At 53.3% G+C, this 23,110-nt stretch overlaps 1 protein-coding gene and 1 long non-coding RNA gene across 24 annotated transcripts; one reads left to right on the top strand and one right to left on the bottom strand.

The window, feature by feature from the left end:
• Nucleotides 1-4,900: 4,900 nt before the first annotated feature.
• TBATA (thymus, brain and testes associated) lies at nt 4,901-19,720 on the top strand. Of its 22 annotated transcripts, none has more exons than XM_025434925.3 (14): nt 4,911-5,052; nt 5,593-5,640; nt 6,804-6,860; nt 7,208-7,381; nt 8,188-8,423; nt 10,392-10,580; nt 11,393-11,541; nt 13,031-13,204; nt 14,645-14,705; nt 14,944-15,348; nt 15,727-15,808; nt 16,598-16,742; nt 18,203-18,255; nt 19,174-19,467. In XM_025434925.3, the coding sequence occupies exons 2-14, from the start codon at nt 5,597-5,599 to the stop codon at nt 19,265-19,267; spliced, it is 1,863 nt and encodes a 620-aa protein (XP_025290710.3). In that variant the 5' UTR covers nt 4,911-5,052; nt 5,593-5,596; the 3' UTR covers nt 19,268-19,467. The 22 variants fall into 22 exon arrangements, with proteins under 22 accessions (XP_025290708.3, XP_025290713.3, XP_025290706.3 ...); XM_025434918.3 differs by lacking the exon at nt 19,174-19,467 and adding an exon at nt 19,496-19,720 and having other exon boundaries at nt 4,912-5,052; nt 11,408-11,541; XM_025434917.3 differs by lacking the exon at nt 19,174-19,467 and adding an exon at nt 19,496-19,720 and having other exon boundaries at nt 4,912-5,052.
• LOC112651619 (uncharacterized) lies at nt 13,418-20,726 on the bottom strand. 2 transcript variants are annotated; one of them, XR_007410144.1, is made up of 5 exons: nt 20,471-20,726; nt 19,212-19,289; nt 15,449-15,550; nt 14,494-14,681; nt 13,418-13,674 (listed from the first exon to the last, which is right to left on the bottom strand). It is a non-coding gene; the product is annotated as an uncharacterized LOC112651619 (long non-coding RNA). The 2 variants fall into 2 exon arrangements; XR_003130932.3 differs by lacking the exon at nt 13,418-13,674 and having other exon boundaries at nt 13,889-14,681.
• Nucleotides 20,727-23,110: the final 2,384 nt, after the last annotated feature.

The following is a 23,110-nucleotide window of genomic DNA, read 5'->3' as shown; positions in this document are numbered from 1 at the left end:
TGCCATGCACTCTTGAATCCCCAGACTTTTGCACATGCTCTCCTCTTCTGGTCTACTTGGAGCACATTCCATAACCCACTCTTCTGCGGAGCCTTCTGCAAGACTCCTAGGTGGGCTTGGGCTTTCCTTCCCCTGTGTCTTCACTGTCCCCAGGATGTATCACATTCTGTCTTTCTTTCCCTGGCTCCCCACAAGACCTGTAGCCTCTTGAGGACAGGTATTATATATTTTCACCTTTGTGTTTTCTATTCCATGTTGCAGGTACGCAATATGTGTCTAATCAATGATTTTTGTAATAAGCCTGGAGAAGAGGTTGATGTGTCCACCAACTTCAACTGTCTAAAGGGTTGTGATTACAAAGAGGACCTAGACTTGACTTATAAGACCATGAGGGAAGGACAAGAATACTGACAGCCTGAAGGAAATATATTTCAGCTCAATATTAAGAAGAACTTTCTAGCCAATAGGCCTACACAAAATCAACAGGCAGCTTTGAACAGTAGAGAGCTCCCTGCCACTAGGACTGTTTTGTTGACAGATACTAGTATATACTTGGTAGGAATTTTGAGGTAAGGATTCGGGTGTGTAGTGAGTGAATGGCCTGGATAACTACCTTATACTCTGATTCATGCATCCATTCATTCATGAGTATTTACTGGGCACCTGGCATTGCACCAGGAGCTCAATGAATTAGCACAGAACAAACACACCCACGTAACCACCATGCAGAGTGAGAGCAGAGCCTATGCTAGCTGATGCACAAGGCAGATTCCGCCTCCCACCTGTCAGAGCTTTGCAGAAGAGAGACACGCAATCGTGTGAATTACGGGGTGTCAAAAGAGAGCATGAGGGGACAACTGGGGCTCTCTGGGAGTCAGAGAGATATTTAACTTGAGCAAGGATGAATGGGAGGAAGCTTGTGTGGTTCCATGACCTTAGACTTTTCTAGAGAGCTCAGGCTTCTTCCCTCTTCTGTGATGCCTGCTCTTCCAGTTGGGTGACCTTCCTGAGTGCTGGCTTAGACCAGTCTATACCCGTCAGTTCCAGAGCTCAGATTTCTGCTCAGCTGACAGGTAACCAGGTAACTTTGATCATCCCAGGGGAGCCATGTGTGGTCTTTAGTCATGCCCTTTCTTTCGTTCTCTCTTTTCTAAAAGACCACCAGAAGGCTAGGCACACAGACTTTGGGACAATAGAGGCACTGGCCATGCCATGACAGGTGAACCCCCGGAGCCTGGCAGGCTCTCCACTTTCAGGGCAGCCATCAAAGCACCCAGTGGTCCTGGCCACAATCCTGAACTCTGTGTACAAAGAAGAAAAGACATAGCAGGTGAGCCAAGAGGCATGGGATCACAGGATTTTCTCCTGCACTATTGGGGGATAGCACTAGGATAACATAGCAGCTATTCATGAAATGCTCACATGACTTGGGCAAACAATAATAATAATAATAAAAATATCATGCCTCAAGCTATGCAATGGGCCAGGCACCCTGCTGGGTGATTATATACGTATTATCTTACTTAAGCATCAGACAGCCCCATAAGGGGCAGAATTATTATTATCTTTACTTTACAGAAGAGGAAACTGAGGCCAAGAAGTTGTCAAAACTTATCTGAGATCACATAGCTAGGGAATGGCAGGTCCAAGGGTCTACAGAGCCTATGCTTCTGGCCTCTGTTGTGTTGACCTTGCGTGGAGATAAATGAAAGCCCAACAAAGCAGAGTGGATCAAAATGAGCTCTCTTGTTTGAAGTCCAAAAGTAGGTGAGTAAGCCCTCAGCAGAGTAGAAGTTTAGCAGAAGAAAGATCTAAAACTGAGTTCACAGCATATACAAAGTCAAAGAAAAATAACAAACCAGAAAAAAAGGTCTTCTTACTCATGTTACAAAGGGATAACCTCTCTAATATGTAAATGCATATATTCAATTAAGAAGAATTAACAAACAGAAAACGTGGATAAAAGATATGAACAGGAATTGCAAGAAACATACTCAAATTGCACTTAAGCATAGGAAAAGATGCTCCACCTGACTGAAGAAATGCAAATTGGGGTACCTGGGTGGCTCAGTGGTTGAGCAGCTGCCTTCAGCTCAGGTCGTGATCCTGGAGTCCTGGGATCACATAGGGAGCCTGCTTCTCCCTCTGCCAACGTCTCTGCCTCTGTGTGTCTCTCGTGAATAAATAAGTAAAATATTTTTTAAAAAAGAAATGTAAATTAAAGCCAAATGAAGGTAGCATGGGTCTCCCACAAACTTGAAGAACGTGTGGGATGCAGCTATTATGGCCTTAAAGGTAGAATATATTTGAAAAGAAGGAAACAGAAAGTCAATGACTTAAGTACCCCATCAAGAAATTATAAAAAGAACACAAATTAGACCCAAAGAAAGTAGAAGAAATTAAAGAGGGCCAAATCTAAAAAATTTGTTCTTTGAGAAAAAAAAACTGATAAAAATAATAACCCTTGACAGGATTGATCAAGGAAGAGAGAGAGAACAAATCCAGTCCAATCTCTGGAATGAAACGAGAGTATCACCATAGTTCCTAGAGACAATACAAAGATACGACCCACACTATAAACTTGAAAATGTCAATGTTCTGGAGAAATTCCTCTAAAAACACCATAGATGCCAACACCAAAATGACAGTAATGTTAGAATTATCTGATGAAGATTTTATAGCAGTCATGATAAAAAAAAAATGTTTCAATGAGCAATTAGGAACACGCTTGAGATAAGTGAGGGGAAAAAATAGAAAGCTTTAGCAAAGATATAGAAGCTATAAAGAACGAAATGGAAATTTTAGAAATATTTGCAACACTTGTAATTTAGGATTTCTCTGATCATTAATTTCCCCATCTCTAGGGTTAAATGAGATAACATATCTAAAAGGATTGGCACAGTGCCTGGCACATAGCAAGTGCTCCATAAAATTTTATATTGCTGCTCTTGTAACAGAGGCATCCAAGCAGGAGGACCAAACTCTGATGCATTTCCAGGCAGACAGACCCTCCTGCCTTGAACACTCCATAAGGAAGATGTCAGAAGGGTTTGCTTAGCAATTAGGTTATCAACCTTACAAACCAGTATTGAAGGCATTCCCTAAGGTACTCCTTTCACCCTCACAGCGGCAACCTGTATGCAGTGCCCATGCTGGGTTCTGAAGAATACAATGGAAGGGATAAGAGGTACAATCAGAAGGGGAAGATGGACTTTAGTTTCAGTGGCAACAGCTCACATGATGGGAAACCCCCCAAGAGTTTGCTGGAAGCAGCAGGAAGGGACAGGGCAGAAAGAAAGAAAGCTTTCTCTTCTTTCAAACACGGTATTGTTTACCATAATAGCAGCCAGGATTCCCAGAAGCAAGGGAGAGGGGGCTTGCAGAATGGTTTCAACGGGGTCACCTCATTCCTGCAGAGACAGGCCCAGGAAAAGCTACACTTACAAAGAGACCATTCTGACCTGCACGGATGGAGGGACATCTGGGCCAAGGCCAAGATCAGGGACGACCCCGCAATGGGACGCCACCGTCCTTTGAATCCCCACCCTCAGCTGGGAGAAGCAGAACTTTTGAAGGAGGTAGGTTTGTTCTAGCTTTCCTCCTTCCTGTTCTTCCTTCCTAGCAGAAGACAACGCATCAAGCACTTTCCCTTAGTTTACAGAACCTGTTTACACCCCTCACAGCGCCTGATCTCATCACACACCATGGCTGAGGGATATCCTCACTTCATTTTACTGGTGTCCCAGTGGAGTCTCAGAGCCATCAGGTGAATTACCCAAGGCAGTTTTCGGACTACGGACTCATCCCACCTATATACCTATATATAGTATAAAATCCTACTCCATCAAGACACCAATATATTTTTTAAGATTTTATTTATTTATTCATGAGACACACAGAGAGAGAGAGAGAGAGGCAGAGACACAGGCAGAGGGAGATGCAGGCTCCATGCAGGGAGCCCGATGTGGGACTCATCCCGGGACTCCAGGGTCATGCCCTGGGCCAAAGGCAAATGCTAAACCACTGAGCCACCCAGGGATCCCCCAAGACACCAATATTAATGAGCATTATTATTACTATTTTTGAGCATCTCGGGTGTGCCAGGTAAAAGCCAGGTACCTGGCTTCCCTGAGCTCACTTGTCCTTCAGAAAGACACCAGGAGTAGAGGCGGCTGCAGGCTCCGAGAAGGCATGAATGGTAGGCGCTCCTACTTAGTGCCTGGCACTGTCCTAAACACTTCAATATGCACGAAGTCACTCAGTCTTCCCAGCAGTCCCGTGAGAGTAAGTGTAAGTCACACATCTGTTTCAGAGATATGGGAACTGAAGGTCAGAGACATCAGGTAATCCACTGGAGGCCACACAGCTCAGAAGTGGCAGCACTGGTATTCAAACCGAGCCTTCTTACCACTGTTCTGTGTCTCTGGCAGGACGAGTGGCTTAGCACTAGGTGGCACATCTAGGAAGTGTCAGAATCAGATTGAAACCTCTGCCCAACTGAAAACCAGGGTCTTCCCACCCAACTATCCTGCCTAGAGTAGGGCTGGATGATCTGGGTCACTTGGGCAGCCTCCCTCCTCCCCAGCTAAGGGACAGCTGTCTGCAAATCCATCCCCAGAAACAGGATGTGTGGGGGCAAGAGCCCTCTATGGTGGCATCAGGCCCAGGCAGGCTGACAGAGCTGGGACCCAGCTCCATCAACCTCTTTGCCAGTTTTTGTCTCCCTGCCCGCTGCTTGTGGCCCAAATCAGCCCCGGACTCTCATCATCTCCCTTGGCCCCCACTGAAAATGCTGACTGCCAGGTGGAGTGGGAACTTGGAAGAAACCTGGAGGGATCAGAGGAGCTGTGTGGGGGTGAGGAGAGGGGTGCTGGAGAGCGGTTCTGGAGTTGTGGGGAAGGGGTAACCTAGCAACCACTGGCTCACATGGTCACAAAGCCAGCAGGCTTGCCCACAGAAGCAGCGAGCCTTCCTGTTGATGTAGCTCCCCTTGCTCCTCTGCTCAGGCAGCAGGGACTTCTCACACACAGACTGTAGCAGGCATTTGCCTCGGTGAGTCGAGATCCATGGAGAGATCAATCTCCTGCGGAGGGAAACGGACACTAGAGCCGGACTGGGGGCCGGGGGGCACCTACAGAGGTCAAGATGGGGCAAGGAAAGTTCTGTCTCAGGATTGATGTGAGCGTTCAGACCCCTTCTGTCCAGCTGGTTGGGGACCAGGCAGAGAGAGAAGTGAGGACAGAGGTGGACACAGTGGAGCCCAGCCTGGCCCACTCTGGAAAAGGCTGGCCTGACCCAGTCCGTGTTGACCTCTACTGCAGCTACAGGTTGTGACCCAATTGTGGCTTATAAAATCAATTTAATGGGTCATATCTAAGATTTACAGAATGAAAACCAAAAGTAGGATGAAAATAGCACTGTGCATCGTAGGGTAGGTATTGCTTTAGGATGTTCCTGCCTCAGTTTCACATACACACCAATGTGTGCACACACGTGTGTAGATCATGATCTGATCCACGAATGAGTGTCTTACGATGATCACAGTCAAAAGCATTTGAAAGTCTGTGTTCTAACAAGTACTTTTTCCTGTAGGCAGATGGGTTTGGGCTTCCAAATGGCCTGTCCGCAAGCCTGCAGCATGTAAGTGCTCTAGAGCCCAGCCCCCGTCATCCAGGATGTCCAAAGCTTCCTTCAAAGGAAGTTCTACCAACTGTTTTTCTCTTTAGAGAAAAGATCGGGGGAGACTTGGAGTCAGGATGCCTGGGGTCCTTGTGTGACCTCAGGTCTCCCCTTCCCCCATCTCAAGGACTGCTGCCTCTCACTTCCACCTGAACCTGACAGCAGCTGGCCCTGGGCATGTCTGGGGTCCTTTGCAGATTTTGTAAACTCGAGGGTTCATTTTCAGAATGCACTGACTCCCGGTCCCAAACCCATCCCTAGCACCTGCAAGCCCTGCACTTTGGAGAGATATAGACGGGTAGATTGATAGATCTATATATGCATGTGTATGTATATGTGTCTGTTTATGCGTATCTATATATCCAGCTACATTCAGGTCCATCGATTCAGACCAATCACAATTCTTGACTTTAACACCTATCAGCTTTCATCCACTTCACTGAATCAGAACTATTTCATATTATAATGAGCACCAGCAAACGGGCCTCTCAAACCAAGAGTTAGAATAGCACCATTAACACATCTTATGTGCTCCCCTCCCTCCCATCCCCCATCCCTGACTTCCCTCAAAAAGAGCCACTAGCTGAATTTTGTGTTTAGCATTTTCTTGCCTTTTTTCCCCTCCCTTATCACATTTATGATAATTTTGCTTTCCTTTGAGCTTCACTTTTAAGAAGGAATCTCAGGCTATGTGGCCCTCTGGGCCTTGCTTTCCTTGACCTCACATAATATTTGTCAGGTTCATCTACGTGGTTCTGGGTAGCTCTGGTTCATTTTCATTGCAGTACGATGTTCAATTGCCCACATGTAGCACCGCTCACTCACCCCTTCTTTCTGCCATTGGACACTTGGGAAGTTGCCAGGACTTTGCTAATTCGAACAATGTTAGTCTGAATATATTACAAACAGCCCCAGTCATATGACTGCAAGAGCTTCTCTTGGGTATATGTCTGGGAGACGAATTGCTGAGCGCTACAGCTTGCAAATGTTCAATTTTACCACACACTGCCAATTTTTCTCCTCTAAGTGTCTGTTCCGGTTTACACTCCCACCGCCAGCGTATGAGATTTCCTGTTATCCATCTTCAACACCAGTGTTAAGTGTACTAGTCTTTATTCTATTAGAAAGTCGACGATGGCCACAGACGTGAAGACCCAGTTGGCTGAACATCCATTGATGAGGTAAGACCCCAAGTGCCCACCCTGCTGATCCGAGCGGGTGGGGGGAAGGCAGGGCAGGCTGGGAGACAAAAGTGGCGTGGCGGGAACCCAACAGATGGAGGGTCCAGGAGAGGCAGCCCTTCCTCACCTTCGGCTGCCATCAGCCAAGCCCCCAGTGGGTTCTTAGGCCTGAGTTAGCACAGGTCACAAACTGGGTCTCTCCCTGGAGGGAGGAGGACATGGTGGCAGGGAACAGAAGCACCTGCGTGAGAATTCCTAGATTTTTAAGGGGCGACTTCCTCTGTCAGTTGGGGTAGGGAGGCCACGTAACTGCAACTTTCAGAGAAGGTTTGCTTTATTTCTTTAAGTCCCAGATGCCTTAGAGGCCAATGGAGGACGGCACAGAAAACTCAGGGGCCTGGTCAGCGAAATCCTCAGAGGGCCCCGAGGCCCTTGCTTAGCATATCCAGAGCCCACCTCTTCTCCAGAGGGCCTCCCTTCAGCCAGGGCCACCGGGAAAAGGGAATGCAGACAGCCAGCAGGCAGGTGGTCCCACCAGGCCCCAGCGGAGATCACCCCACCTCTGGATCCATGCTGGAGCGACCCCGGGCTCCTCCAGAGGCAGGGCCTGGCATCCTCAGGAGAGGGAAGGGGTGCAGGGTGGAGGACAGACAACCTGAGAAACGTGTCTCCAGTGAAGCCGACAAGAGCTTGACGCTTCCCTGCAGCGTTGGGACTCTGAATGCTGCCCCACCAGCTCTGCATCTCCTGGGAGGGGCTCCCGAGGGAAGAGGACGTGCTGGCGCCATCTGGCCTTGGTGCTCCAGCTTCAGCCCCTGGACGCGAAGTCTGGGCCAAGACTGCCTGGAGGGGGGGCCCGGGGGCAGGGGGACTGCCCATAGCTGGCTTCTCCTGGGCTGCCAACAGTTGGCTTGGGGTGAGGTCCTCATTGTGTCTGCCCCTGCCCCTGGAGGTGTATATAAGGTACCTTTGCTCCAACCCAGGTATTTGGAGAGTAGGTGGGTCTATGGCTTCTTTTTAGGGCTTTAGAGAGGGTTTCTGGGAGAAAACTGAGGTCTTGGGAGATGCTATCTGAGTTCTCTCCAATAGATCCTAGCTCCCTGCTAAGGCATCTTATGAAGACAGAAGCTCCCTGGGACTGGATTGGACTAGTTGGGAGAGGACCCCAGGAGAGGCCTGGCTTTGGGAGCCATGGGGTGGAAGTGAACTCCTGGAAACCAATTTCAGAGTGTCTCAGGAATAGACTCCATCTGAGCCCTGAGTTCTGAGCTGGGTGGGCACTGATGCCAGGAAGCTCCATTAATTTCTCCTTGACTTTCTCCTTCAGTCCAAGGGCTGAGCTGAAGCCTGAAAAGAAGTCAGGGCACAGGCCAAGGAGCCACGGGGACAACGGGCCACAGAAAGAACTGATGATCCCAGGGATCGTGGATTTCCAGCTGATCCAAACAGCACTGAAGACCCCCAAGCCCCAGACCCCTGGGGCCTACCGCTTTGGCCGCCTCAGCCACCACTCCTTCTTCTCCCGGCACCACCCTCACCCACAACGTGTGACCCACATCCAAGGTAGGCCCTGGGGAGGTAGGGGCCTGACTGGAGGTGGTGGGGCGGTTCTGATGACCAGAAAAGTAGGATCCAGCCTCTGTTTCCAAGCTGAGGCCCAGAGAGGATGGGGATTTGGTCAGGGAGAGAGAACTGCTTGGCCACTTGCAAGCACTCAATCAAGTGAAGACTTGACCTGGGGAAGCAGGCTCTGAGGCTGACTGTGCAGCCCTAGACCATTCCTTCATTGCTGATCCTCCCATTTTACAAATCAGATAAAGGGATGAATGTTCTGCCCCAGAAATGCACTCTGTTCTCTAACTCAGGCCAATTCATCCACTTAGCCATCTGTCCATCAGATATCTGTTGAGTGCAAACAATGGATCAATCACTTATTTAGGCCCTAGGGATATGACAGTGAGTGAAACAGTTCCTAACCTTGTGGAGCTGACTCTGCTGGGAAAGGCTAGGAAATAGATGAGGTGTCAGAGTGTAGGAAGTGCCAAGGCTCTAGAAGGGAGGAGACCTGATCAATAGCATGGCATCTAAGCCAAGAACTAAAGGGGAGAGGGCATTGAACTGTGTGGCTAGTGGAGGAAAGAATGTCCCAGGCAGAGGGAACAGCAAGTACAAAGGCCCCAAGGCACACATTCTGGCTCTGCTGGAGGAGCAGCAAGGAAGCCAGTGTGGCTGGAGCTGAGTAAAGAGGGGGAGAAAGGGGATACTCCAGAGAGGTGGTGGGAGTCCAGATTATGTGGGCCTTAGAGGTCACTCCACTTACCATTAAGCCATCTCGCTGAATGGATGGGAGCCACTGGAAGGTGGAAAGCAAAAAACTGACGGGAGTGACATGTTGGCTGCTGTCTGGAGGGGGATATAGACCAAGGAGGTAGCAATGGAAGAGCAAGTGACCCTGCTCTAGAGCTATACAGAGGTGGAACCAACAGGATTTGCAGACTGGTTAAAAATAGTAGGAAAGGCAGAGGAAAGTCAATGATGACTCCCAGGTGCTGGGCCTGAATGATTAGAAAACCAGAATCACATTAACTGAGGCAAAAAAATGCCTGAAGGAAGGATCAGTGCAGGGCAAGGGAAGGGTTGGAAATTGGGTGGGAATCTGGGAGATGTGAGATTCCACACATCTTTCAGGCTTCGGGGTAGAAGTAAAGTAGGCAGTTGGAGCCGGAGTTCAGGCGAGAGATGCCAATCTGGCCACCACTCAAGGAGGGACGGCATTGGAAGTGCCATGCCTGGATGGGCAAGCCAAGAGCCCGTGTAGATGCAGGAGAGGAGAGTCTGGCGCTGAGCCCAGGGACCCCAAGCCTGAGAGGGCGAGGAGGTGAGAAGGAAGGAACAGAGGAGGTGAGGAGCAGCCTGTGAGTTAGGAGGGACCATGGGAATGAGCCCCCCACCCCCACCAGCCAAAAAGGAGAATGTTTCAGGAAGGACAGAGTGAGCCAGCATGCCAGGACCTAACCAGCCTGGTCCTCGAAGCTTCACCGTGTATGCTAATACACGGTCACACAGACCTGAAGCCAGAAGGGTCCTCATGTGTAAGCAGCTCGCCACCATCTCTGGGCTGCCCTGCAGAGGCTGACAGATGGCAAGGAGTTTTATCCAAGGGGTCTGGCTAAACCTTGCTCCTTTTGATTTGAGCCCAGGCCTTTCTGGTCACAGACTATGGCTCCATGCCCCATCCCCGTGTCCTCCTCTTCAAGCTGCCCACCTCCATGTGCTCACACCTGCAGTTCCTCATTCTGTCATAGAAAATCAGAAGGACGCCAGGACTAGAGTCCTATCTCACCTCTCCCTGACTCGCTGGGTGACCCTGAGCACTGCCTATCACTGTTCATTCTTAGTGTCCCCCTGGGTAAGGCCTCTGTGGCCGGAGGGCCCAGCTCTAGCGACCTATGGGAGGGAAGAAGTGGGGTCCATACTCTCCCTGCCCACCAGCCTCCTCCCAGCCTCCTGGTGTTCCTGGGGTCCACCCAGGCCCTCCTTCCCACAGCCTCTCACCCTTCGCAGATCTCACCGGGAAGCCCGTCTGTGTCGTCAGAGACGAGTTCTCTGTGGCCCCCTTGCCTCAAGCCACACTTTTATCCCGCTGTCTGATGGGGTTGCCCACCATCTCTGTCCCCATCGGAGACCCGCAGTCTAATCGGGAACCCCGGCTTTCTTCTGGTGGGTACTTGTTGGGCACCAGCCCCTCTCCCCAGGGGCTGCCCTCCCTCAAGGCAGGTCCCTGGGAAGGAAAGAGCCAGCGCTCTTAGGTCGGTGGGGTCCCCTGCGGTTTTCCTCATTTCCTCAGACAGCAGCATCTGCACTATTCCCCACCCCCCAGGTCCTCAGAAATGGGGCCCCTACTCAGATTTGAGGTGTTTGAGGCATGATAACAGAGGACAGACAGAGTGGGGCAACAGTCATGTGACTTACAGCCACAGACAGGATTGATATGGGAAATGTCGAGTAGCTTGTAGGCTTGGGCACCAGCCCGTCGGAGCAGTTGGCCAGAGATGGAGCTGGAGCTGAAGCAGCAGCTTTCTGGCAGCCCCTGCGCTTCCCCTTCCCCTCCGTCAGGGTCCAGGGGAAGCCCACTGGTGGGGACCAGGACAGCTGTGCAGGGCAGAGCAGCTTGGGAAGCTAGCCGCAGCGCATCTCCCCAACTTCGCCAAGAGCAGTTCGGTATCTGAGGGACTGGCACATTGCAGAAACTGAGGCTCAGTGCTGGCCTCAGGTGCATAAAAGAGGCGCAGCTACACTAATCCGCACACATGTTGGCGCAGGTAGCCAAGCATCCCCAGCAGCTTCCAGGGAAGCCACAGGCTAGGATCAACATCAGCCCCCTCGAGTAGTGACCACGCTCACCCCCTCAATGGCGAGATTCCTGCTTCTCCTCTCAAGGTCACCGCCTCCCCCTTTCCCTTTAAGATACAAGGCAGGCGGAAGGCTGGGGAGGTGAGCAGGCTCTTCCCACCCCCACCCCCCACTCCCAGGCCTCTCAATGCCAGGTACCACAGGGAAGGCAGGAGGACCCCGGGTTTCAGCTGGCAATGTCTTCCCAGAGGCATGGAAGAAGGAGTTGAGAGACCTGGCTTCCCGGGTGGCCGTCTTCACCAAGGAGAATGAGCTGAAGAGCAAAGAGGTGGGTGCAGAACACAGGAGCCGTCTGGGAAGAGATCCAAAGGGTCCATGAAAGCCCTCCCAAGTGGGTTCCCCCTCGTGGGCAGTAGAACTAGTGTCCACAAGAGGTGCTGCTGTTGGCCCAGGAGGAGGGGGCTGCAGAACATCCACCTCCCCACCCGAGGAGGGTCCAGCAAGGGCTCAAAAGAGAAGAGAAGGTGGCTAGGTGGGGAGATCCAAGAAGGGTGCATAACAGAGGTGGGATGGGCAGATGGGGACGGGGAGGCGTTCCTAATGGACACATGCAGCTCAGAAGCTGGGAAATGCAGGACATGCTTAAAGAGGGCAACATAAGCGGGCAGCCATGTGGGGTTGGGGGTGGGGGGGAAGGTAAGAAGGGGTTGACTTTGCATGTGGGCAAAAAGGAGGAGCTTGCTCTTCATTTCTGAACTTCCTGTAGCACCCAGTCTCATAGGGAATAGAGAATCACTGAAGGATTTCAAACAGGATGGGGTGACTTCGTGGGTGCTATCTGCTGATAATCCAGTAAAGACAACTGGGAGGCAGCATGGAAGTAGTTGGTACTGGATGCAGGACAGGTCTGGCCCTTGGGACAGTCTGGCCCTGCCCTGCTCTTGGGCAGCAGAGTTCTCATTTCTGATTTGTGGCCTACTCACTGCAATGCTCACGGCAACTCGGCTAAGCTCTCGGGGTCTCAGTTTTCTTATCTTTAAAATGGGGACAAGTATAGGGTCACCTGGGTGACTGAGTGGGCTGAGCATCCACCTCTTGATCTCAGGACCCTGGGATCGAGCCCCACGTCGGGCTCTGCATTCAGCGGGGAGTCTGCTTCTCTCCCTCCTCCTCTGCCCCACCCCTGCTCCCACGCACATACTCTCTCACTTGCTTTCTCTAAAATAAAAAAAAAGTGAAAATATAAACAAATAAATGTGGGGAGAAGTATACTAGCAGTCTCAATTGGGGTTGCAGGGGTAGGAGGTCCCAGGCCTCATACCAATAGGCCTAGCTCAGGAGGTTTTCCCAGGGCAAAGAATGGATGCCAAGTTCTAGGGGACAAATCTGAGGGGTAGCTGAGCTGGAGTTAAGGTAGGAAATGGGGGTCTTGGCCTAAAATACTGCTTTCCAATCTCTGATGGGTGCAGGGGTGAGGGGAAGGGAGGGCAGGTCTCCCTAGGAGGAATAATGAAGACTTCAGAGGACCACCAGGGTCTCCAGCATTGAAGAAGTTCCAGAAGGAAGCATTTTGGATGGGGAGAGTCCCTGGCTGGGGAGAGGGGTCCAGAACAGGGTGGGGCTGGCCTGGTCATCCTCCCAGGTCCCTGCAATGTTGCGATGCTGGGATTGCAGGAGGGGAGGTGAAGCCCCAGAGGTGTGACTGGGCCTCCTTCTCTTCCCCTTCTTCCTCGAGCCTCTCTCCCTCTCCCTCTCTCTCTCTCTCTCTCAATCTCTCTCTCACTGCCTGGAGTCTCTGGCCACTTTGCTCCCAGCAGAAGGAGGAGCCTCAGCGGGAGCAAGGGGCAAAGTACTCGGCCGAGACTGGGAGGCTCATCCCCACTTCCACCCGAGTCATTGGTCGCCGCCACTCCCGCCAGGGCCCACGGATGTATTCTTCTGGCAAAGATGAAGGAGTCCAGACTGTCTTCCTAAAGGATCATGAGCTGCTGGTAAGGCCCTGGGAACGCTGGGAGCTACGGCCCAACAGAGGCCTGGTCTGAGGGCAGAGAACATGTGGTCGCTGCTCCCAGGCTCCCAGCAGTCCCAGCTAGGACGCTTACAAACTGCTTTAAAGTGTGGCCTCTCAGGGTGCCTGGGTGGCTCAGTCAGTTGATTGCCCAACTCTTTTTTTTTAAGATTTTATTTATTTTTTCATGAGAGACACACACACAGAAAGAGAGAGAGAGAGAGGCAGAGACACAGGCAGAGGGAGAAGCAGGCTCCATGCAGGGATCCTGACGTGGGACTCGATCCTGGGACTCCAGGATCACATCCCGGGCCGAAGGCGGGGGCTAAACCGCTGAGCCACCCAGGGATCCCAATTGCCCAACTCTTGATTTCAGCTCAGGTCATGATTTCAGGGTCATGGGATCAAGATCCTCTCTCCTTCTCCCTCTGCCTTCTCCCCATCTCTCTCTCTCTTAAAAAAAAAAAATTAATTAATTTAAAAAAAAAACAAAAAACAGGGATCCCTGGGTGGCGCAGCGGTTTGGCGCCTGCCTTTGGCCCAGGGCGTGATCCTGGAGACCCGGGATCGAATCCCATGTTGGGCTCCCGGTGAATGGAGCCTGCTTCTCCCTCTGCCTGTGTCTCTGCCTCTCTCTCTCTCTCTGTGACTATCATAAATTAAAAAAAAAAAAAAAAAGGTGTGGCCTCTCCCAGGATACTTGTACCTGAGGCTATCAGCCTCAGAAACTCCTGACCTGGGAGTCAAGCACCTGGATCCGATCCTCTGCCGTGTCCAGGTTTCTGCGGGGAGCTCTCCCTCTCTTTTAACGCCTTCCCCCGACTTGGGGCTTTAGCTCCACGATCTACACAAGCTGGGAGCATGCACATGTTGTCTTGAAGGGCTATCCTAGCTGTGGCACTGGATGAGTTCAGGAAGGGAGCTACGGCGGCTGGATGACATTCATAGAAGAACGTCCTGCCTAGTGTGTCCCCGAACCACACCCGGGTGTGCTGCAGCCTGCGGCCAGCCCTGCCAGTCCCAGCCCAGTCTCCCCACACTGTGCAGGGTTTGGTGGGTGCCACAGTGAAGCACAGACCTATCTTCTGATGTTTAAGTTTCACCGGCCAAGGCCTGAGATGAGTCCGTGACCGATGCTGGTGGGTTAAGGCTACCTGTGGTTCCTTTTAAAATGCATACATGTTCTCCAGGGAAGGTTAGTCCCCGAGCCAGCATCTTGACACCCTCCCTGTGACCCGTGCTTTCAAGCATGCAGTCCCTTTGGAGACTTACAACGGTCCAGTGAAGTGGATAGCAGACAGGGCCCAGAATCCCCATTCCACAGATGGGGAGGCTAAGGCCCTGCTAGGTGACATTCTGTGGCCCAGGTCCCCAGAGAGGGAGCAGCATAGCGGAGACTAGAACGACACTTTCTCCACCATAGGGCGGCCTCATCTTGCCTGGAATTAGGTTCTCGGGTCCTGTGGGGAGGGGGCCCCGGGCAGGTAAGTCAGACGGGGAGAATGGAGAAGGGCCCAGGGGCAGACCCAGGGGGCGGGGGGAGTCACTGCAACAGGTGGGTATCTGGGGCTGAGGGGGCACCTTAGCAGCCAGAGGCCCGGGAAGGGGTTCAGCCCGGTTCCTGTTCTGCCAAGGATGAGGCCGACCTGCTGGGGACTGACAGGCCCCCTCAGGTCCTGGGAAGACCGACTGCCAAGCACTAAGGGGACCCTGCTTTCCTAGGACTCCAGGGGCTACACCTCCTACCACGGGTCCCAACTCCAGGCAACCGTAGCCACAGCCACCGTCAGCAGCCTGGCCTAGGGAGCCCCCGTAGCCCATGCTGCTACACAGAGCTGGAGCTCCCCCCGATGATACGAGACTGGAGGCTGCAGGGGAAAGAGGGCCCGGCGGTGGCAGAGATGCCAGAGGCTGAGGAAGCGGCCGAGGGTGAAGCGTTCATGCTGCTTGGCGGGATGGAGCCCCACGCGGGGTCATCTGCAGCATCAGCCAGCCCTGACCCCCAGCCCGCCCGCTGGGATCTCCCCACCTCTGTGCTAGTGTCTCCAGACCCTGGGAGCTCCAGGGTGGGGAGGCCCGTGGGGTCCCTGAAACCCCCACGCCAAGGACCCAGGGATCCGGGACTCGGTGGGTCTCCGAGCAGCCAGCTCTGACTTTGCCTTCCCAGTGAGGGACTTTGGGGGTACAATCAGCCCACGCAGGGCTCAGGGATGAGGGATCCACATACGTGATATGGAGCTTTGTTGTGTCACACTCTCCCTGCTGGGGTCGTCCTCTTTCAAGGCCTCAGATTCCTCATTTGTCCAGTGAGGAGGTTAAGACTCTTCCACTGGGGGAGAGAAAGTGCTGTGTAAAATGCAAAGTCACAGGGCAGGGACGATGGTGGGGACCAGTTTAGCCAAGCATGTGGTTCTCAGAGCACATGTTGTAGGAGCAGGGCCTGTGCTGCTGGCTGGGACGTGTCATCCAGGCTCACTGACCCGGGGCCTGTCCTCCTGCCCGCAGGTCCTGGAGCTCCTTTGTCAGATCCTGCAGACAGACTCCCTGAGCGCTATCCAGTTCTGGCTACTTTACGCTCCCCCAAAAGGTGAGGACACAGCCGGGGCCCAGAGCTTTCTCGGAGTGGAGGCTGCGGAGGGCCTTGTTCTCTGGATGTCACTGGGCTCCCAGCCAGGGCCTTCCTTCTGGGCCCCGAATGCACCTGTCTCCAGCGGGATAGGGCCGCTGCTCCCTCCTCGCCCTTCCTCGGCAGGATTTCCTCGACCCTGCTTCTTGGAGGGGACTTTATACTGACCACTGACCACCCTTGGCACCCAGGAGGGAAAAATCCAAAGATATATTTAGCAGACATGCCCCCCTCACCTACCACTGCGGGAAGCGTACACACACACACACACACACACACACACACACACACACACACAGGAACCGTGAAAGGACGTCCTTGTACACACTGGAATGGTGGGCAGAAGGTTTATCTGGGTGGGAGGCTGAGGGGTGGTGATGGGAGCTGGAGACAGTGGGGGAGGAGGGGAGGGGGAGGGCAGGAGGCAGGTGTCCAGGGGGCTTTGCAGAGAGAGCCCAGAGGCATGACCACTGGGTGGGCCAGCAGGTGCCGAGAACAAGGAACATGCATGTGATTGTGTGGTGAGAGAAAGGTGGGGAGGGGCTGGGTGCTCTGCACACACAGGGGCCAAGATAGAACAGGGGCCTCCCCAAAGTGGACCTGGAAGCAAAATGAGAGATGGTTAGAGAGAGCTGCCCTGGGCCAGGGTTGGGCAGAAGAGCCGAGGCCCTGCTTCCAGCTTGTCCCTAGCGGGGACAGGACAGGGTGGGTCCGGCCACTGAGGACCATGCCCCCTGGCTGTGCTTACAGAGAAAGACCTGGCCCTGGGACTCCTGCAAACAGCCGTGGCTCAGCAATTTCCACAGCCCCTAGCCTCTATCCCGTTGGAAAAACTTCTCCATCAGCTCCAGGAATTCCAAGAGCCATCTCAAGAGAAGAAACAGCCGCCCTACAGGTGAGCTTCACACCCCTCACCTGCCCCTCTGTTCCCAGAGCTCTTCCCTCCCATTCAGCCACTTGTCCTCCCCGGTGAGGCCGGGTGGTCTGGAAACGGGATCCAGGCACTGGGCTCACTGAGCCTGTGCTGGAGGAGGAGGCCCAGCGCCCTCCCCGAGGGACCCTCCGGTTCAGCCCCTGCTGCCTGAGGGCCCCTCTGGCAGCCCACATGTCGGCGGCTGACTATGGGGGATGCCCGAGGGGTGACCTGTGTCAGCTGTAGCAAGACAGGGCCGGAGAAGCCACAGCTAGCCCTCCAGCTCTTAGTCTCGGGGAAGGCCAGTAGAGAGGGGAAGCTGAAACAGGGGAGCAGAAGTACCGTCACGGACGGCTGGAGGACACAGGGGGAAGGTACAGTGGGAAGCCCTCACCAAGCAGGTGGGTAGGGCTAGGGTGTCAGCAAGGGACCTGGCAATAGTGTGGCAACTGTTCTGCCGGACACCACTGGAGTCCACACAACCACCCAAAGAGGCAGCGTTACCCCCATTTCACAGATTAGAAAACTCAGCAACAGCTGAGACTACCTAGAGTCACCTGGCTAGTCGGAAGAGCTGGGATCCAGCCTAACTTCCAAGCCCAGCAGCACCCAGATTTGCCAGAGACCCTGTTAAAAATGCAGATTCCTGGAGATTCTAACAGCAGGTGGGGGATGAGCCAGGGGATGCATCACTTTGACAATCTCCCTGGTTTTCCCCGATAGAGCTTTGCGGAACGTGGCTGGGACAGGTAGGATTTGAAGGAGCAAATGAGAGGTTGGGGACCGTCAGGAAGCGAAGGCAGGAACGCGCTCAGTCTAGGAAATGTTAAGTTTGGGGGTGGCTGCAGCTTGGTGAGAGGGGGCAGGTGCTTGTGCTCATTTAGGTTTGTTGAGGGCCTGGGTTCTTGCTCTGGCCCTAAACTGGGTTCTCTTTTCTGCTTTGAGAGACCAGAGAAGCTTGGGAGGAAGGCAGGCTTCGCTGTGACCTCGGGCGAGCCACTGCCCCCACCATGGGCCTCAGCTGCTCCCCTCAAAACCACTCTCCTAGCGTTGTAGGGAGGACAGTTAGACCGAGTGCATAAAAAGGCCTGCTTTGGTGCAAAGCGGAAGTCCTCCGTTAGGGCAGCAGGAGCTCCAGCTTCTCCACTCACAGGAGAAGGCTTCCTCTCTGCCAGGAAGCAGGAGCCAAGCACGGCCGGGGCGGGCTGGGGCGGGGGCCTCCCTTACCGCTCCTGGGGCAAGAGGGCCCAGGAGGTTCCTCGTGGTCACGGCAGGCAGTGGAGTCACAGCTGTCTGTCGAGGTCCCACTTGGGGGTGGTGCCAGCAGGGGCCAGGCGCCTTGGGCTCTTGGGCTCCCTGGAGCACTTGTTTCCCCACCGCACCCACCCTGCCACTCTGCTGCAGTGGGCTCCAGCCTCACATTCCCTTTGTGTCCCTTATAGCCAATCCCCGAAGAAGACGAAGACCCCACCACTACCCAAAGGCGACCAACCAGGTAAGATTCTATGCAGCAGATCATCCCAGGGGCTCTCCCCCCCACCCTCACCCCCACCCCTAGGCCCACCCTGGCTGTATGCCTCGGGGGATTCGAGGACACTGGAGATGAGTCTCTGCCCCAGGAAGCTGCTCATTCCACCCATTCATCTATTCACTCATCCATTCAACAGAGACTTCCTTAGCAGCTGTGAGCTAGGCTCTGGGGAAGAGTCCAGACAAGTTCCTGCTGCTATGGAGCTCACATCCTAGTGAGGAGGAGTGCAGACAGCAAATCCAAACATCGGAGGGGGATAGGTACTGGTAGGAAAATAAAGCAGGGGAAGTGAGGGGCAGTAAGAAGGACTGGCAGGGGGGATCCCTGGGTGGCGCAGCGGTTTGGCGCCTGCCTTTGGCCCAGGGCGCGATCCTGGAGACCCGGGATCGAATCCCACGTCGGGCTCCCGGTGCATGGAGCCTGCTTCTCCCTCTGCCTGTGTCTCTGCCTCTCTCTCTCTCTCTGTGACTATCATAAATAAATTAAAAAAAATTAAAAAAAAAAAAAAAAAAAAAAAAAAAGAAGGACTGGCAGGGTGGGGAGAGGGCTCCTTGGCCTGAACGACAGGTAGTTCCAGCCCAGGGCGGGCCTCCGGAGAGCCCAGAAATAAGGCTCTAACCTGTCAGCTGTGTGGCTGAAAGCATACTTAGGCCAAGGTGGCTGGGGCCTTATGGGTCAGGCTGGTGGTAAGAAATGAGGTGGGCAGGGCCAGCCTGGGTCTCACCCAGATGACATGGGGGTGCACTGGAGGCTTATAAGAGGGCCTGGTGTCCAGACAAGTTCCCCTCTGGCTACCAGGTAGAGGAAGGACTACTGGGGGCAAGAGGGGCTGAGGGGAGACCAGGCAGGAGGCTGCTGCATCCTCCTGGTGTCTTCGGCCAGGGCAGGGGCAGAGAAGAGGACAGCTACCCACCACGTACCGTATTCTCTGCCACTAGACTGTAAGGCATCCCAGGTGAGCATCCGGCACAGGTAGGCACTCCCTAGGTATTTGTTGTCTGGATGTAGAAAGAAGAGGTGGAGGTGAAGCTCAGAGAAGGGAGTCAGCTCCTCCCGGGTCACCAGCAGCACCCAGCTGGGCTTGACCCACTTCTGCCTGGGGCCTCGCGGGGAGAAGACGTCCATTTAGATCCCTAGAGCAGCTCCCAGCTAGGGACCTGGCCCATCCCTGTCCTCTGCTGACGGATGTCTTCCCTTCTCCCAGAGTACATCGGGAGAGCACAAATTCTCCGGATGCATCTGAACCAGAACACAGAAGACAGAAATTCAAAGCCAAAGGCAGAATGCGGAGTCTGAGTCCCTTTGGCCACCTTGCTCAGGAGCTGTCCCCAGGTTCGGGGCTGCTCCCAGTTCACCCACCTCAACAGCAACACCGACTTTCCTATCACACGGAACCTATTAAAAGGCTGCCTTCCCCCTAAGAGGACAATTCCACTCCACTCTCTATAGGAGGTCTGTACTTGGGGGTTTATTCCAGGAGCGAGGATGGGCTGCACGGAACCGTCCGGCTCCCTTGGAGAAAGCCCAAGTGCTACCACCCACACGGGGCTTACCTGCTGGTTCTATGTTCCTAAGAGCTGAAGGGCAGCCTGAGGAAGAAGCTCTGTCCCACCCAGGCCAAGACACACAGGGGATCCGGGTAGGTTAGAGCAGATGTCAGGAGCCCACAGGCCTCCGAAAAGTAACTGTCACTACCCACTGTTGAATTCCTGCCAGTACCATATTCAATTCCCCCAAATATTCGATTCCCCCAAAGCTCTGTGAGGTAGACTATTAATATCATCACTCCCATGTTACAGGTGAGTACATCGAGGCTCAAATGGGGGAACTAACTCGTTCAAAGCCACACAGTGAGTGGCAGAGCCAGGACCCAAATCCAGCATGTCTGGCTCGGGAACCCTGCTCTTTCTTCCCCGCTGTGCTCTACCCCTCACCCAAGGTGGTGGCTGCAGTCTGAAAATCATAAGCATTAGCAAAATGGTGGTTGGCAAGATCAAGGAGGAAAGAGATACTCCATAAATGTGACCCAGTTGGGGTTTTTTTGTCCTTTAAAATCTAGAGAAGATAGCCTTTGACCCTCTTGGAAGTCCAGTGTGTTCCTTGAGATTTCTGCAGATTCCCTGGAAAGCCAGGGTGGGGAGATATGGGAGGCATTGAGCATCCCCCGTGTCATGGTCACCTGTGGCTCCGAGCTGCTACTTCCACTGAGTGAGGTCCTCAGACTATGGCTCCCTCCTGTGCTGGCAACACCGCTCTACCTCACAGCAACTCAGATTCGGTCCCTCTGGGTTTTCTCAAACACCCCACACAAAACCTATATGTGCAGCAGCGTTCAGCCCAGATCAGGGGCTGGATGGGGATTTGCTATGAGTCCAGCCAACAGCTTCACATCAACATTAAACCATCTTGTGTTCTTAAAATCCCCTCTCCCACTGAGGATGTTCCCCCGGCAGCAGCATCTCTTATTACAGCCCTGTGCCTTGTGACATCGCTGGCTTCGGCCTCCCTGTGCTCACCCCTGTCACCAGTTTTCCAGAAAAGCCCACCAGAAAGCCCACAGAAAGTTCACCAGAAAGCCCACATTCATTTGTCTTCTCCTTATTCCCCTCCTCTTTTTTTATTGTGGTAAAATCCACATAACATAAAATTTAGCCATTTTAGCCATGTGTCAAGTATACAGTTCGGTGGAATTAAGTACACTCACGTCGTTGTGCAAATATCGCCACCATCTGTCCACAGAACTCACATCCTCTTACAAAACTGAAACTCTGTGCACCTTAAACACTGACTGCATTTCCCTTCCTTCGCCCCCAGCAACCACCTGCCTCCTCTCCGTCCCCGTGAACCAGACTGCTCTGGCTGTTTTATGTCAGTAGGGCCACAAACTATTTGTCTTTTTGTGACTGGCTTAGTTCACAGAGTAGGATGTCCTCGAGACTCCCCCACGTTTGTAGTGTGCGTAGGAATTTTCTCTCACACTGATTTTTTTTTTTTCCAACGCACCAGCTCGGCTTCCCGCCAGCCCCATTCCCAGACTCTCCAGCCCCACGTTGGCCTGTCCAGCCCCATCAAGGCGCCGACCTAGAGGTCCATTCTTGAAAAAGGGTCCTTGCCCCTTGGCAGTTGTAGGTATGACAGTCTCTCTCTCTTCCATTAGGAATAATTTTTAACAATCCACATTGTAAAAAATCCTAGAAGACACCTGCTTCCAGAATAAATCATACTTGTTGGCACGAAAAAACCCCACCTGGCCCTTTTGCTCATCCTTCTATCTTCCCTTGAACTGATTAGGGAGTATTGCTGAGTGGTTAATAATTGCGGTCACAGATTCTCATGATTTTCTTATTCCAAAGAGCGTACCTCTCCTCAGAGCGGCTCAGCCTGTCCCGCAGATTGATTGATTGATTTTGCTTTTGCAACTCCCTGCAAAATGCTTGTGGCACTGCCTGGCCTTTGCAGCCACTGTCATTGTGCTTAAAGACAGGGTGGGCTGGGCCTGGCTTCTTACTCCTGTATCTTGAGGGTGGATGGCAAACAGTTCGTTCTCTGCAGCCCTGAGGTCTTTCGGGACAAAGGAAGATCAAGGGGCTGAGCCGAAGCGTGCACACATAAACACCGTGCGGAAAGAGCGCCGAGATGCACACTGGTGGGAAACTGCTGTCTTGCAGACACGTGGGAGGGCTGAGCTGTGCCTGTACAGACGACCTGACCTCAGGTGACACTCACGACAGCCTGTAAGGCAGGCATCATTATCCACATCCAAGGCTTCGAGCAAAAGTAACACATCAGAGCTCACGTAGCCCATAAATCGGGGATCAGACGCAGGGCCACGGGGCTTCTCAGTCGGCTCTGTCCTTTCTGCTACACTGCCCTCTTGCAGGCCACCTCCCCACCCCGCTGCCACAGCCACTTCACCCACCCTTCCTCCCCGGTCTTCCTCCCCCATCTCTCAGAGAGGGAGCACGTCAGGGTTTGCTCTCACTCACTCCTTGACTCTTCGCAGTCCCTCCTCAGGCCCACGTCCTCTTTCCAGGTTTTAAGGGAATTACTGTTGAACCCCAGGGGGCTAGCGAGCTGGGATAACTTGAAGGTTCCAGAACCATAGCAAAGCACTGATCAGAGAAGTTGCTGGCCTTCTTGGAAACGGCAGTGGCATCCAGCCTACCTCCTCGTCACCTGCACTGGGCTACCTGTGCCCTCAGATCCTACATGGGTTGGAGGCCAGACTGTTCCCAGGTGGAAGCCCCAGGGGCTGTGCAGTCTCTATGCTTTGCTTTGCAGCGCCCCCTGTCTGCAGTGGCTGGGCGCCTATTTGGCTATTATGGTGTCAGGAAGTCATGGCCACTTCTGGGTTGTTCTTAAGTTTCCCCTGGCACCAGGCCCTGAAATTTCCCCCTCCCCACTGCCTCTCTGCCTGAAGCATGAAGACAGATTTTCCCTTTCCAATCTTCTTCCCCATGGCTCTGGGTCCTTCTTGGGATCTAATCTCCTTAGCTACTGTGCTAGCCTTTGTTTGGGGCTGCCCAGAATGTCCCCCACCCTCCTTCTAGGGTGGGCCTGAAACTAGCTCCATCCAGCCACAACACCCCATCCCTGGTGTGCACGGTGATCTGGAGTAGAATAAGTATATGACCCAAGCTGGGCCAGTCACAGACTGTCCTTGGACTTGAGGGGGAGGAGGGGTTATTGGCTTTTGACAGGATGCCATCATTGGTCATCATCATCCCAAGGGGACAAAGCATCAGTCACACCCGCTGCCCCTGACTGTCCCCCATCCTTCCCCATTATCCGAGTCCATAAAATTACTTCCTGTAGTTGA

This window comes from Canis lupus, chromosome 4, assembly GCF_003254725.2.
Source record: "Canis lupus dingo isolate Sandy chromosome 4, ASM325472v2, whole genome shotgun sequence".
NCBI lineage: Eukaryota > Metazoa > Chordata > Mammalia > Carnivora > Canidae > Canis > Canis lupus.
This window is presented reverse-complemented; position numbering and strand designations above follow the sequence as displayed.